The sequence below is a fragment of the Hippopotamus amphibius genome, chromosome 13 (assembly GCF_030028045.1).
Source record: "Hippopotamus amphibius kiboko isolate mHipAmp2 chromosome 13, mHipAmp2.hap2, whole genome shotgun sequence".
Classification (NCBI taxonomy): domain Eukaryota; kingdom Metazoa; phylum Chordata; class Mammalia; order Artiodactyla; family Hippopotamidae; genus Hippopotamus; species Hippopotamus amphibius.
In genome coordinates, this window is record NC_080198.1 from 60,459,887 (window position 1) to 60,475,561 (window position 15,675).

At 35.4% G+C, this 15,675-nt stretch overlaps 1 protein-coding gene across 5 annotated transcripts in view; it reads left to right on the forward strand.

The window, feature by feature from the left end:
• SCLT1 (sodium channel and clathrin linker 1) overlaps positions 1 to 15,675 on the forward strand; it is a 244,069-nt gene that overhangs the window by 137,759 nt on the left and 90,635 nt on the right. For all 5 annotated transcript variants that reach the window (XM_057705960.1, XM_057705959.1, XM_057705958.1 and 2 more), the window contains exons 14-15: positions 6,141 to 6,212; positions 14,622 to 14,696. In XM_057705960.1, the coding sequence (XP_057561943.1) occupies positions 6,141 to 6,212; positions 14,622 to 14,696 (147 nt within the window). The remainder of the gene's footprint in view (positions 1 to 6,140; positions 6,213 to 14,621; positions 14,697 to 15,675) is intronic.

Below are 15,675 nucleotides of genomic sequence, written 5' to 3' on the forward strand. Positions count from 1 at the left end.
CAGGGCATCATCCGTCATCGAGTCGATCTCCCCTTGTTATACTGCAACTTCCTACTGGCTATCTGTTTTACAGTTGGTAGTATACATATGTCTATGCTACTCTTTCACTTCATCCCAGCCTCCCCTTCACCTCTTCCCCCCCCCAACCTTGTGTCCTCCAGTCCATTCTCTGCATCTGCATCCTTATTCTTGTCACTGGGTTCATCAGTACCTTTTTTTTTTTTTTTTTTTTTTTTAATTCTGTATATATGAGTTAGCGTACAATATTTGTTTTTCTCTTTCTGGCTTACTTCACTCTGTATGACAGACTCCAGGTCTATCCACCTCATTACATATAGCTCCATCTCATTCCTTTTTATGGCTGAGTAATATTCCATTGTATATATGTGCCACATCTTCTTTATCCATGCATCTGTTGATGGGCATTTAGGTTGCTTCCATGTCCTGGCTTTTGTAAATAGTGCAGCAATAAACATTACGGTACATGTTTCTTTTTGGATTATGGTTTTCTCTGGGTATATGCCCAGGAGTGGGATTACTGGATCATATGGTAGTTCCATTTTTAGTTTTGTAAGGAACCTCCAAACTGTTTTCCATAGTGGCTGTACCAACTTACATTCCCACCAACAGTGCAGGAGAGTTCCCTTTTCTCCACACCTTATCCAACATTTGTTGTTTCTAGATTTTGTGATGATGGCCATTCTGACCGGAGTGAGGTGAAACCTAATTGTGGCTTTGACTTGCATTTCTCTAATGATGAGTGATGTTGAGCATCTTTTCATGTGTTTGTTGGCCATCTGTATGTCTTCTTTGGAGAAATGTCTATTTAGGTCTTCCGCCCATTTGTGGATTGGTTTATTTGCTTTTTTGGTATTAAGCTGCACGAGCTGTTTGGATATTTTGGAGATTAATCCTTTGTCCGTTGCTTGGTTGGCAAGTATTTTCTCCCATTCTGAGGGTTGTCTTCTTGTCCTGTTTATGGTTTCTTTCACTGTGCAAAAGCTTTTAAGTTTCATGAGGTCCCATTTGTTTATTCTTGATTTTATTTCCATGATTCTAGGAGGTGGGTCCAAAAGGATCTTGCTTTGATGGATGTCATAGAGTGTTCTGCCTATGTTTTCCTCTAGGAGTTTTATAGTGTCTGGCCTTACATTTAGGTCTTGAATCCATGTTGAGTTTATTTTTGTATATGGTGTTAGGAAGTGTTCTAATTTCATTCTTTTACACGTTGCTGTCCAATTTTCCCAGCACCACTTATTGAAGAGGGTGTCTTTTTTTCCATTGTATATTCTTGCCTCCTTTATCAAAGATAAGGTGCCCATATGCGCTTGGGCTTACCTCTGAGTTCTCTATTCTGTTCCATTGATCTTCCTTTCTATTTTTGTGCCAGTACCGTACTGTGTTGATCACTGTGGCCTTGTATTATAGTTTGAAGTCAGGAAGCCTAATTTCACCAACTCCATTTTTCCTTCTCAAGGTTGCTTTGGCTATTCGGGGTCTTATGCGTTTCCATACAAATCATAAGATTTCTTGTTCTAGTTCTGTGAAAAATGCCATTGGTAATTTGATAGGGATTGCGTTGAATCTGTAAATTGCTTTGGGTAGTACAGTCATTTTCACGATATTGATTCTTCCAATCCAGGAACATGGTATGTCCCTCCATCTGTTTGTGTCATCTTTGATTTCTTTCATCAATGTCTTAAAGTTTTCTGCATACAGATCTTTTGCCTCCTTAGGCAGGTTTATTCCTAGGTATTTTATTCTTTTTGTTGCAGTGCTGAATGGGAGAGTTTCCTTAATTTCTCTTTCTGCTCTTCTGTTGTTAGTGTATAGGAATGCAAGAAATTTCTGTGCATTAGTTTTGTATCCTGCTACTTTACTAAATTCATCAATTAGTGCTAGCAGTTTTCTGGTAGAATCTTTAGTGTTTTCTATGTATAATATCATGTCATCTGCAAAGAGTGACAATTTTACTTCTTCTTTTCCAATTTGTGTTCCTTTTATTTCTTTTTCTTTGATTGCTGTGGCTAACGCTTCCAAAACTATGTTGAATAATAGTGGTGAGAGTGGACACCCTTGTCTTGTTCCTGTTCTTAGAGGGAATTCTTTCAGTTTTTCCCCATTTGGAATGCTGTTGGCTTTTGGTTTCTCATATATGGCTTTTATTTTGTTGAGGTAATTTCCTTCTGTGCCCATTTTCTGGATAGTTTTTATCCTAAATGGATGTAGAATTTTGTCAAAAGCTTTTTCTGCATCTGTTCAGATGATCATATGGTTTTTATCCTTCAATTTGTTGATATGATGTATCATGTTGATTGATTTGCATGTATTGAAGAATCCTTGCATCCCAGGGATAAACCCCACTTGATCATGGTGTATGATTTTTTTAATGTGCTGTTGGAGTCTGTTAGCTAGTATTTTGTTGAGGATTTTTGCATCTATATTCATCAGTGATATTGGTCTGTAGTTTTCCTTTTTTTGTGACATCTTTGCCTGGTTTTGGTATCAGGGTGATGGTGGCCTTGTAGAATGAGTTTGGGAATGTTCCTCCTTCTGCTATATTTTGGAAGATTTTAAGAAGGATAGGTGTTAGCTCTTCTCTAAATGTTTGATAGAATTCGCCTGTGAAGCCATCTGGCCCTGGGCTTTTGTGTGTTGGGAGATTTTTAATCACTGCCTTAATTTCTGTACTTGTGATTGGTCTGTTCATAGTTTCTATTTCTTCCTGGTTCAGTCTTGGAAGATTGTATTTTTTCTAAGAATTTATCCATTTCTTCCAGGTTATCCAATTGATTGGCATATAGTTGCTTGTAGTAGTCTCTCATGATCTTTTGTATTTCTGTGGTGTCCATTGTTACTTCTCCTTTTTCATTTCTAATTCTGTTGATTTGCATCTTCTCCCTTTTTTTCTTGATGAGTCTGGCTAATGGTTTATCAATTTTGTTTATCTTCTCAAAGAACCAGCTTTTAGTTTTGTTAATTTCTTCTGTGGTTTCCTTCCTGTCTTTTTCCTTTATTTCTGCTCTGATCTTTATGATTTCTTTCCTTCTGCTCACTTTGGGGTTTCTTTGTTCTTTCTCTAATTGCTTTAGGTGTAAGGTTAGGTTGTTTATTTGATGTTTTTCTTGTTTCTTAAGGTAGAACTGTATTGCTATAAACTTCCCTCTTAGAACTGCTTTTGCTGCATCCCATAGGTTTTGGGTTGTTGTGTTTTCATTGTCCTTTGTTTCTAGATATTTTTTGATTTCCTCTTTGATTTCCTTAATGATTTCTTGGTTGTTTAATAGTGTGTTGTTTAGCCTCCATGTGTTTGTATTTTTTGCAGTTTTTTTTTCCTGTAATTGATATCTAGTCTCATGGCATTGTGCTCAGAGAAAATGCTTGATATGATTTGAATTTTCTTGAATTTACCAAGGCTTGATTTGTGACCCAAGATATGATCTATCCTGGAAAATGATCCATGTGCCCTTGAGAAGAAAGTGTATTCTGTCATTTTTGGATGGAATGTCATATAAATATCAATTAAGTCGAGATGGTCTAGTGTGTCATTTAAAGCTTGTGTGTCTTTATTGATTTTCTGTTTGGATGATCTGTCCATTGATGTAAGTGGGGTGTTCAAGTCTCCCACTATTATTGTGTTACTGTCGATGTCCCCTTTTATAGCTGTTAGCATTTGCCTTATGTATTGAGGTGCCCCTATGTTGGGGGCATAGATATTTACCATTGTGATATGTTCCTCTTGGATGGATCCCCTGATCATTATGTAGTGTCCTTCCTTGTCTCTTGTAATAGCCGTAAAATCCAATTTGTCTGATATGAGTATTGCTACTCCAGCTTCCTTTTGACTTCCATTTGCATGGAATATCTTTTTCCATCCCTTCACTTTCAGTCTATATGTATCCCTTGGTCTGAAGTGGGTTTCTTGTAGGCAGCATATAGAAGGGTCTTGTTTTTGTATCCATTCAGCCAGTCTGTGTCTTTTGGTTGGAGCATTTAATCCATTTACATTTAAGGTGATTATTGACATGTGCATTCCTATTACCATTTTCTTAATTGGTTTGGGTTTGTTTTTATGGGTGTTTTCCTTCTCTTGTGTTTCCTACTTAGAGAAGTTCCTTTAGCACTTGTTGTAAGGCTGGTTTGGTGGTGGTGACTTCTCTTAACTTTTGCTTGTCTGGAAAGCTTTTGATTTCTCCGTTGAACCTGAATGAGATTCTTGCTGGGTAAAGTATTCTTGGCAGTAGGTTTTTCTTTCAGGACTTTCAGTATATCCTGTCATTCCCTTCTGGCCTGCAGAGTTTCTGTAGAAAGGTCAGCTGTTATCCTTATGGGTTTTCCCTTATATGTTATTTGTTGCATTTCTCTTGCTGCTTTTAATATTTTTTCTTTGTGTTTAATTGTCATTAGTTTAATTAATATGTGCCTTGGTGTATTTCTCCTTTATTCTGTATGGGAGTCTCTGTGCTTCTTGGACTTGGTGAATTATTTCCTTTCCCATGTTGGGGAAGTTTTCCACTAGAACCTCTTCAAATATTTTCTCAGACCCTTTCTTGTTTCTTTTTTCTTCTGGGATGCCTATGATTCGAATGTTGGTATGCTTAATGTAATCACTGAGGTCTCTGAGACTGTCTTCTATTCTTTTTATTCGTTTTTCTTTTTCCTGCTCTGTGGCAGTTATTTCCCCCATTCTATCTTCCAACTCACTTATTCGTTCTTCTGCCTCAGTTATTCTGCTGTTTATATCAGCTAGAGTATTTTTAATTTCCGTTATTTTGTTGTCCATTGCTGTTTGTTTGTTCTTTAGTTCTTCTGAGTCCTTATTAACTGTTTCTTGTATTTTCTGTATTTTGTTATTGAGATTTTGTATCATTTTTACTATCATCACTCTGAATTCTTTTCCAGGCATTTTTCCTATTTCCTCTTCATTTATTTGGTCTTCTGGGGTTTTTTCCTGCTCCTTTGCCTGTATCATGTTTCTTTGTTTTCTCATGGTAGTCCCAACTTCAGAGGTTGCTTGTTCCGGCAATAGAGGGGTTTAAAGAATGCTGTCCAAGCCCCAGACTAATGGCAGAGTGTTGAGTCAAACAAATACTAAGTCAAGGAAAGACATTCATGTATAAGACACACAAATACTGATTCCAATAGCACATAAGGCACTAGAAAGACCTGACAGAAGAACCCCAGTATGCTATCAGACATTCAAAGAGGAAACCAACAGAAATTCAAAACTGGAACAGAACAAAACAGAAACAAAAGCAAAAACAAACAAACAAATAACACCACATACACACAAACACAAATCCAAGGAGATACTGAAAGCTAGGATCAAATATAGTAAAGAGCTAGTGTACCACCTGACAGGCTGGAGATTCTCAGAATGAAATTAGACAATTATACTAAGAACTAAGATAAAGACAAAAACCTAATAATAAATACCAAGGCAGTGTGTCATCTGGAGAATAAAGCAAGGAGACTGAGCTGATCGGTAATGTTGCTTATAAGTATATTAAGATAAACTATAAAAGGATAGAAAACAGGGCAACAGAAGAGTGTAGTGTGACTGGAAATATGAAAATAAAAAGAAAGAACTAGAAATGTATAAAAGATAGAGATGAAAAGAAGGTAGGAGAGATATATAGTCAGCACTACAAAAGACTTAGCTGGAAATAGAAATGTATAAAAAGGCAGTTCTGTCGGGATCCTTGCAGTCCTTTCTGGTGTCTGAGGTCGTCTGCTGATGTTCAGTTGCTTCTCTGCGGGTCCCCGCTGACGTGCTGGCTGCTGGCGCCCTCCAGCCCTCCTTTTTCCCTTTCCGTCAGGCCGCGTCCCTCTGTTTTCATTTCTAATATGGTAAATTTTAATAGGAAGATAACCCAGTATAAAAACAATTTGTTTTTACAGTATAAAAATATCCTAAGACCAAAAATTTGACAACCACTGTCCTTTAGTATATATCATCCTGTTCATTTGCTTTCACCATCATGGATAAATTCTTGACTCTTTAATACATCAGGTGCTTATCCTTTATGTCCTAAAAGTTATAATTCATTTTTTATCAAAATTATTATTCTAAATTTTTTATTGGATATTAATTATTTTTATTATAGACCTAAATAATTCATAAATATCTTAATTTACAGGTTGCAAACACAAGAAAACAATATAATGTACAGATTTCTCGACTAACGGAAGAACTTTCAGCCCTTCAAATGGTATGTTAGAAGATTATATTGATGTTTTCTCCTGAATATTGCTTATTTTAAAAGCTAAGATACATATTATTGGGCATCCATTTTTTCAGAAGATACTTATTAAGCCAGGAACTGTAATAGATGTTAGGAAAAGAATGAAAATCAAAGATAAATGTGTCATCTGAAGTCTTGGAACTTATGGTCTAGCAGGAAAGATGGATGGCATTTATCACATTTCACTGTGATTACCTTTTTTGGACGAAGAATGCACAGGGTGCTATTGAAGCATCCAGCTGCAGCTGCTACCGTATGCTAGATTCATCTCAGAGACCAGGAAGAAAGAAAGAGAAAGTATACAAGACAGTGGGAAGGAAGAAAGACAGCCTTCCCAAAAGAAATAAGTACTCATGGATGAGTAAGCAAAGACGCAAGAGGAAAGAGTAGAATTTAATAACCTTGCTTATACGGGCATAAAAGTACAAGAATTTCCAAAGATTGGGAAGATATTTTCAGTGTTACAAATGCTCATCTTTCCTGAATCTCCATATCACTTTTAATCTTTCTTACAAAATTTAGCAATGATTATGTCTTATAATAAATATTATACATTATATTACGCCTCTCTTTCTCTGTCTCCTCATCTTCTCACTCCCTCCCTCCCTCCCCCTCTCTGTCTTTCTTCATGAAAATCTTATCTTTCCAAGTAGATTGTAAGCAGTTCAAGGTAGAAGAGTCTTATGCTTTCCTTTATTTTCCCTGTTGCCTAATACAGTATTTTGCATAATATATCTTCTATAAATTCTTATTGATCGATTGATATTTAAACACCTCTGAAAGAATGATCACATGTTTTCCACGTTCTACAAACTGTAGTGTACATGATGGGACCTTAGTCATTGTATGTGGATCCTAAAAGTTTTAGAACAAAAAATGAACAGTGTTACTTTTTGTTTATTTAATGTCATTTGTTCTAACACTGTAAAAAACATTAAGTAAAATTAATGGGATGCAGTGTGACCAGTTAGTCGTGTCTAATTATTTGTTGTTTTTCAGTTTTACTTCCTCTTCTGTCACCTTGCTATTTTGCTTGTTCTCTTACATGGACTGATTTAACTATCAAAAGATTTACAACTTTGAAGAAGAGGGGTTTTACCCCAGGCTAGCATTATTTAATAGGTTGTAAACTCTGGAGGGACAAGAACATTATTTATTTGTATTTAGGAATGTGTAGTAAATAAGACCCTTAGGGATTTTAAAAATAACTCTTAGCTATGTAACAACCAGAGCTATGTAAACTCACTTTAGAGTTTAAAAAGAATTATAATTTCAGATTATTACAGAAGGTGCTTCTTAGGATTTATAGTAAAACGTTTGTAACTCATAGCTAAGTGGATTTTTCTAAAGATATTAAATATTATCTGATGTCATGTTGGTTTGGTGAAAAAAGATTATGCTAATTGAAGTCTTTGAAATATTAAGCATTTAGAGTTATGTTTGAAGAAATACATGCTCAACTACTTTTTTTTTTAAATTTTATTTATTTATTTATTATTTTTGGGGGGGTACACCAAGTTCAATCATCTGTTTTTATACATATATCCCCGTATTCCCTCCCTTCCTCAACTACTTTAAAAGCACATTTTCTTGGGGAACTTCAGACTACAGTTTGAGGCATAATAACCTGATGTCAGCTATTGATTTCTATTCTTCATTAACAATTTTACCACCTGTGCAATAAAGATGAAGTCAGAGAGGGAAGTTAAGCATACTTTAGCTAACCCAAAGCTAAGTTATGCTTGCAGGAAGGAGAAGATCTTGTATTTTAGGTTAATGTGCAGATTTTTTGGATAGGTTTAAGAAAAGGCCAGAGCCAGTCTGTCTCAAGCCACATATCTCCCTTTGGAGAGCAACGTATATAGGTATAGTTTCTCTTCAAATACTCAAGGTTTTACTTCTGCCAAGTAGCAGAGGCTTTTTGTTAATCTATAGCAAGTGAGGGAGAGGATTGGTTATAAATGCCCAAATCTATACAAGTAAAATGAAACATTCATTATGATCTTTTTTTGATCCATGAATTTTTTAGAAATCTAATTTTGAACTTCCAAATACATGGGTATTTTATACTTCTTTTTATTACTAATTTCTAATCTGGTTAAACAGAGACCACAGATCATGGTCTATATGATATTGATTCTTAATATTTGTTGAGGCTTTCTTTATGATACTCCATGGGGTGTGATTTTGGAAGCACTCCATGGGTACTTGAAAAAAATTTCTAGTATCATTTGGTCATTTCTTGTCCAAAAGGTAGGAATATTGGTGGTGATTAGTATCTGTGAAAACCTTTTAATAGTAATTATAAATGTCTGCTTTAGTATTTACTGCATTTCTGATAGAATTCTTGTATTTCTCCATAAAGTTTCCATTTTTGTGTCTCATTTTAACTTTGTTATCTCAGGTTAAGTAAATATTCAGCTATTGTCATTTGGCATTTAAATGGTGGATTGGATAAAGAAAGATGCATAACGCATTTATAACATATTTTTCTTTATATGCTACTCACCAGACCCAGAAGTGTGATCTAACCTTATTATTAATATCTACATTAAAGGTCATTTGGGAATCATATCATAGATTCAGAAAAAAGCATTTGACAAAATCCAACACCCATTCATGATAAAAAAAAAAAAAACCTCTCAGTAAACTAGGAACAAAGGGAAACTTCCTCAGTTTTATAAAGAATATATATTAAAAAAAAATGACAACAACCTACAGCTGTGAAACTGATAGCTTTCCCATTAAGATCAGGAACAAAGGCAGGGACGTTGCCTCTCACCACTGCTTTTCAGCATCATACTGGAAGTACTAGCTAATGCAGTTTGACCACCCCACCAATGAAAAAAGGAAATAAAAGATATACAGATTGGGAAAGAAGAATTTGTTTGCAGATAACGTGATTGTCTATGTAAAAAGTCTGAAAGAATAAAGAGACTTCCCTGGTGGCGCAGTGGTTAAGAATCTGCCTGCCAATGCAGGGGACATAGATTCAATCCCTGGTCCAGGCTGCGCTCTAGAGCCTGCAAGCCACAGCTACTGAGCCTGCATGCTGCAACTACTGGAACCCGTACACCTAGAGCCTGTGCTCCACAACAAGAGAAGCCACCACAATGAGAACCCAGTGCACCGCAACAAAGAGTAGCCCCCGCTCGCCACAACTAGAGAGAACCTGCCTGCAGCAACGAAGACCCGACACAGCCAAAAAAAATAAATAAAATAAAAAATTGAAGCTAAAGCTGCTTGAGCAGCTTTAAAAAATAAATAAATAAATAATAAATAAATAAATAAAAACTTTAAAAAACCTGGAACAAAGAAGTGATTATAAGGTTGTAGGATACAAGGTTAATATACAAGTCAATTGCTTTCCTATATACCAGCAGTAAACAAGTGCAATTTGAAATGAAAAACACATCATTTACATATTGTCATTTACATTAGCTCCCCAAAATTAAATAGGTGTAAATCTATCCAAATATGAGGGTGAGTGAAAAATTATGTGTCCTCTGGCTGTGGAATTTATTTTAATTAAATTTTATAAAAGATAAATACATCATTTTTTAACATAATTTCCCTGCTTTTCACTATACTTTGTCCATCTGTCAACAAGCTTTCTTATTCCCTCTTTAAAAAGTATTTTAGGCTGAGCTGCGAGCCAGGAATGCACCAGTGTCTTCACTTCTTCATCAGAAGGGAATCTTCATCCTCATAGGGCTGCTTTCAGGAGACCAAACAGGTGAAAGTCCAATGGAGCAAGATCAGGACTATAGGGAGGATGCTTTAACACCTCAAAACAAAGTTTTTACAGAGCGTTGACAGTGTGGGCAGAAGTGTGCAGACATACACACCCTCAGACCACAAAAAACCAAATCTGCACGCTGCTCTTTCATGCAAATCACAAATGGGGCATCCATTTTGGCTTGCACCACAGTTACAAATGAACTGATGTAACAGGTTCACACCTGCACAGCAGTGACTGGGGAGACAGTAGCCTTGAACAGATAGCACTGGTAAGACAGTGCAGCCAACAGAAGTTTTAATATAACCGGACTGTGGATAATTTTTGACTTACCCTCGTATATATGAAGAAAACTACAAAACTCTAATGAAAGACAGCAGAGAAGAACTAAATAAATGAAGATAGCCCATGTTCATGGATAAGAAGACTGAATATTGTCAAGATGTTGTTTCTTCCCAACTTGATATATAGATTTAGTGCAATTCCAATTGAAATCCCACCAGGTTGTTTTGTGGATATTGGCAAACTGATTCTAAAGTTTGTGTGAAGAGGCAAAAGACCCAGAAACGTCAATACAACATTGAAGAAGAACAAAGTCAGAGAACGGACATTGTACCTCATTTTAAGACTTACTCTAAGCCTGCAATAACCAAGACAGGGTGTTATTGGTGAAACAACAGACAAATAGATCAATGGAACAGAACCCAGAACCCAGAAATAGACCCACATGAGTACAGTTAGCTGATCTTTGACAAAGGAACAGAGGTAATACAATGAAGCAAAGATAGTCTTTTTTTAACAAGTGGTGCTATAACAGTTAGACATTCACATGAGTGAATCTGGAATAGACCTTACACAAAAATTAAGTCAACATGGGTCACAGACCTAAATGTAAAATGCAAATCTATAAAACTCCTAGAAGATAACATAGGAGAAAAATCTAGATAACCTTGGGTTTGGCAACGAGTTTTTAGGTACAACACCAAAAGTATGACCCATGAAAGAAACAACTGGTAAGCTGGACTTCATTAAAATTACAATTTTCTGCTCTGTGAAGGACACTATCAAGAAAATGAGAATTGAAATAATAGATTGGAAGAAAATATTTACAAAAAAAAAACATATCTAATAAAAGATTATTACCCAAAATATACAAAGAACTCTTAAAACTCAACAGGAAGAAAACAATTTGATTAAAAAATGAGCCAAAGACCTTAAGACACGTCACCAAAGAAGATTTACAGATAGCAAATAAGTAAATGAAATGATACTCCAAATCATATGTGAAAATGCAAATTAAAACAATTATGAGATACCACTCATTACACCAAATAAGTGCCAGATATACCTATTACAATGGCCCAAATCCAGAAAACTGACACCACCAAATGCTGACAAGAACAAGAGGAACTCTCATTCATTGCTGATAGGAATGCAAAATGGTACAGCCACTTTTGAAGGCAGTTTGGTGTTGTCTTACAAAACTAAATATACTCTTACCATAGGATCCAATAATTGCATTCCTCTGTAGTCAGCCAAAGGAGTTGAAAACTTATGTTCACAAAAAAACCTGCACATGGGTGTTTATAGCAGCCTTTTTCATACTTGCCAAAACTTGGAACCAACCAAGATGTCCTTTAGTTGGTGATGGATAGATAAACTGTGGTACATCCAAACAATGGAATATTATTCAGCACTTATAAGAGATGAGCTATATCACCATGAAAAGACATGGAGGAAACTTAAATGCATATGACTAAGTGAAAGAAGCTAGTCTGAAAAGGTTACAGAATATATGATTCCAACAATATGACATTCTAGAAAAGGCAAACTGTGGAGACAGGAAGAAGATCAATGGTTACGAGGGCTTAAGGAAGAGAGAGAGATGAATAAGCGTAGGCAAAGCATAGAGAATTTTTAAGACAGTGAGACTACTCTATATGATACTATAATAGTAGATATGTGTCATTTTAAATTTGTCCAAACCCATAAGATGTACAACACCAAGAGTGAACTCTTAATATAAATTATGGACTCTAGGTGATAACATTGTGTGATGTGGGTGCATCAGTTTTAACAAATGTACCACTGCATTGCAGGATGTTGATAGTGGGGGAGGCTATGTACGTATGGGGGCAGGAAGTATAGGGAAATCTGTAACTTCCCTTCAACTTTGCTGTGATCCTAAACTGCTCTAACAAATAGACTATTAAAAAATTACGAGACGAATTACAAACACAGGAGAAATCCCAAATTTCATACCACTAAAGTACCTTTCCATAGGTTAGCAACTTATTATGTGAACATATATGGAACATTAAAGTTACATTTCTTATACACTACAGTTCTATCTTAATAAAAGATAAGTTTAGATTAATCATCTGATTTACAACATAGGTTTAAAGATCTTCATTATAATCAGAGTTCATTAATTTGGGGTCATAATTTAGAAGCTTATTTTAAACTTTAAAAACATGTTGGTAACATGTAAAAGAATGAAATTAGAACACTTCCTAACACCATATACAAAAATAAACTCAACATGGATTCAAGACCTAAATGTAAGGCCAGACACTATAAAACTCCTAGAGGAAAACATAGGCAGAACACTCTATGACATCCATCAAAGCAAGATCCTTTTGGACCCACCTCCTAGAATCATGGAAATAAAATCAAGAATAAACAAATGGGACCTCATGAAACTTAAAAGCTTTTGCACAGTGAAAGAAACCATAAACGAGACAAGAAGACAACCCTCAGAATGGGAGAAAATACTTGCCAACCAAGCAACGGACAAAGGATTAATCTCCAAAATATACAAGCAGCTCGTGCAGCTTAATACCAAAAAAGCAAATAAACCAATCCACAAATGGGCGGAAGACCTAAATAGACATTTCTCCAAAGAAGACATACAGATGGCTAACAAATACATGAAAAGATGCTCAACATCACTCATCATTAGAGAAATGCAAGTCAAAGCCACAATTAGGTTTCACCTCACTCCGGTCAGAATGGCCATCATCACAAAATCTAGAAACAACAAATGTTGGATAAGGTGTGGAGAAAAGGGAACTCTCCTGCACTGTTGGTGGGAATGTAAGTTGGTACAGCCACTATGGAAAACAGTTTGGAGGTTCCTTACAAAACTAAAAATGGAACTACCATATGATCCAGTAATCCCACTCCTGGGCATATACCCAGAGAAAACCATAATCCAAAAAGAAACATGTACCGTAATGTTTATTGCTGCACTATTTACAAAAGCCAGGACATGGAAGCAACCTAAATGCCCATCAACAGATGCATGGATAAAGAAGATGTGGCACATATATACAATGGAATATTACTCAGCCATAAAAAGGAATGAGATGGAGCTATATGTAATGAGGTGGATAGACCTGGAGTCTGTCATACAGAGTGAAGTAAGCCAGAAAGAGAAAGACAAATACTGTATGCTAACTCATACATACGGAATCTAAAAAAAAAATGTTACTGATGAACCCAGTGACAGGGCAAGAATAAGAATGCAGATGCAGAGAATGGACTGGTGGACACAGGGTTGGGGGGGGGGGTGAAGGGGAGGCTGGGACGAAGTGAGAGAGTAGCATAGACATATATATACTACCAACTATAAAATAGATAGCGAGTGGGAAGTTGCTGTATAACAAAGGGAGATCAACTAGATGATGGGTGATGCCTTAGAGGGCCAGGACAGGGAGGGCGGGAGGGAGTCGCAGGAGGGAGGGAATATGGGGATATATGTATAAATACAGCTGATTCACTTTGGAGTGCCTCAAAAGCTGATACAAGAGTGTAAAGCAATTATATTCCAATAAAGAGCTTAAAAAAAATAATTAAAGAAAATGAAAAAAAAATGTTGATATACAGTACTTCTGTAAAATAAAGTTATGATAAAGATAATTGAATATTAGCAGTGTACTGTCAGCAGAGCGGTTTCCTCCAAAGCATAATAGTAGAGAATAACCACACTCATTCATAAAAATAGAGAAAAACAGATAGCTGTGAAGAGCCAGTCATTGTAATAGATTGTTCTTAGTTTTAGTCTCATTTGCAAAATTTTAAATTTTATTCACTATTGTTATGCTTGTTGGATTTCCCTGATTAAAACCTTTTGAGCCAGAAATGTTTTATGTTCGTGTTAATAAAACATTTTTACTATGTTTATAAGTTTTGCGAAAGAAGGTTAACTGTTCTAGAATTTATATACCCATGAGCCTTTGAGGCCATAGGTTATCCTATGGTGTTGTGTCACTGTCTAGTTTTGTGTTACCTTTTAAAATATGTGATAAGAATATGTGAAAAGGAAAACTGTAATACAAGAAGGGGGTCTCATTTATATTTTTCTCCCAAGAATCCCTCAACCTCTGTTATCCATCTAGTATGTTTACTTAGAACTCCTTGGCATTCTATACCAGAGGTGATTTCCTGAGATAGGTAGCTCTTTGAAGATTGAGGGTTTTTTTGTTTGTTTTTTAAATAATCAGTATGGTCCTGCTATATAGATAGGGTAAGTGTGGTATTCCTATTATGAGCAAATCATTTTCCTTTTCTATTTTGCCCCATTTTTCTTAAGGTTTTACAAATATATTTATTTATGATATGATTTGAATTTATAGGAGTGTGCTGAAAAACAAGGTCAAATTGAACGAGCCATTAGGGAGAAAAAAGCAGTGGAAGAAGAGCTAGAAAAGGTAAAAAGAAAAAGGAAAAAATAGCTACCTAAAACCCAACTGCAAATGTTCAACATTACTGTCTGCTTTCATCATACTATCTACTAGCAACCCCTATATTATAAGTATTCTCCTGGTGAGTGCTTTTATTTGCTTGGAATATTTTCAGAATCTACATTTAAATACTGGTATTGCCTATATACATTTCTTTACAAGAGTGGCCACATTATTTGGACTTTTCACTAAAGGTATAAATTTTACAGCGTAGCTGTATTCTTTGCTTGGACCTCATCCCAATATTAAATTTCATTTTGTCTTTCTTCTCTTTTTAAATTTTCTGCCAACTCTTATTGGGTTTAGGCCATCTATAAATATAACAAGTATATATAATAAAAAATTATAAATTGCTATGATTTTTACCTTTTAAAAGTACAGATTTTTATTCATAGTTAGGAAAGAATATTTACTCCAGTGACATATGAGAAAGAATATTGTGAGATGTCTGTAGTTTAAAATTTATTTCTTACTTAGATAACTTTTTTTATTAGCAGTAAATATCCCACTCTTTTAAAATACCTCAGGGGGAAAAAGGCTAAATTTGATTCAGCACATACTGTGTTTTAGGTGCTGCATTAGGAACTTTCATAGAGAGGTTAAGTAACTTGCCCACTGTTAAAAAAGAAAAATAGAAAATGGTAGAGTCAGAGTTTGATTTTCAAGGAAGAGCTATGTATTATTAAAAAAAAGTGTTATATTTCTTTATTGACATTAAAAGATTATGATAACATCAGATAGTAAAAGAATAATTTACAAAGGAGAATATAGTATATTATCCCATTTGTGGAGAGAAAAAAAAAGAAATATACGTATCATATTTAAGGCAGGCTGTTCATGGTCACCACTCCTGCAAGGTTGATCCCTTCTGAGTTTCCTTCTGTAATGGAATAGGAATAGGTCCCATTTCAATTGCTACCTGCCATCAGGTTTTGGGATGAATTTT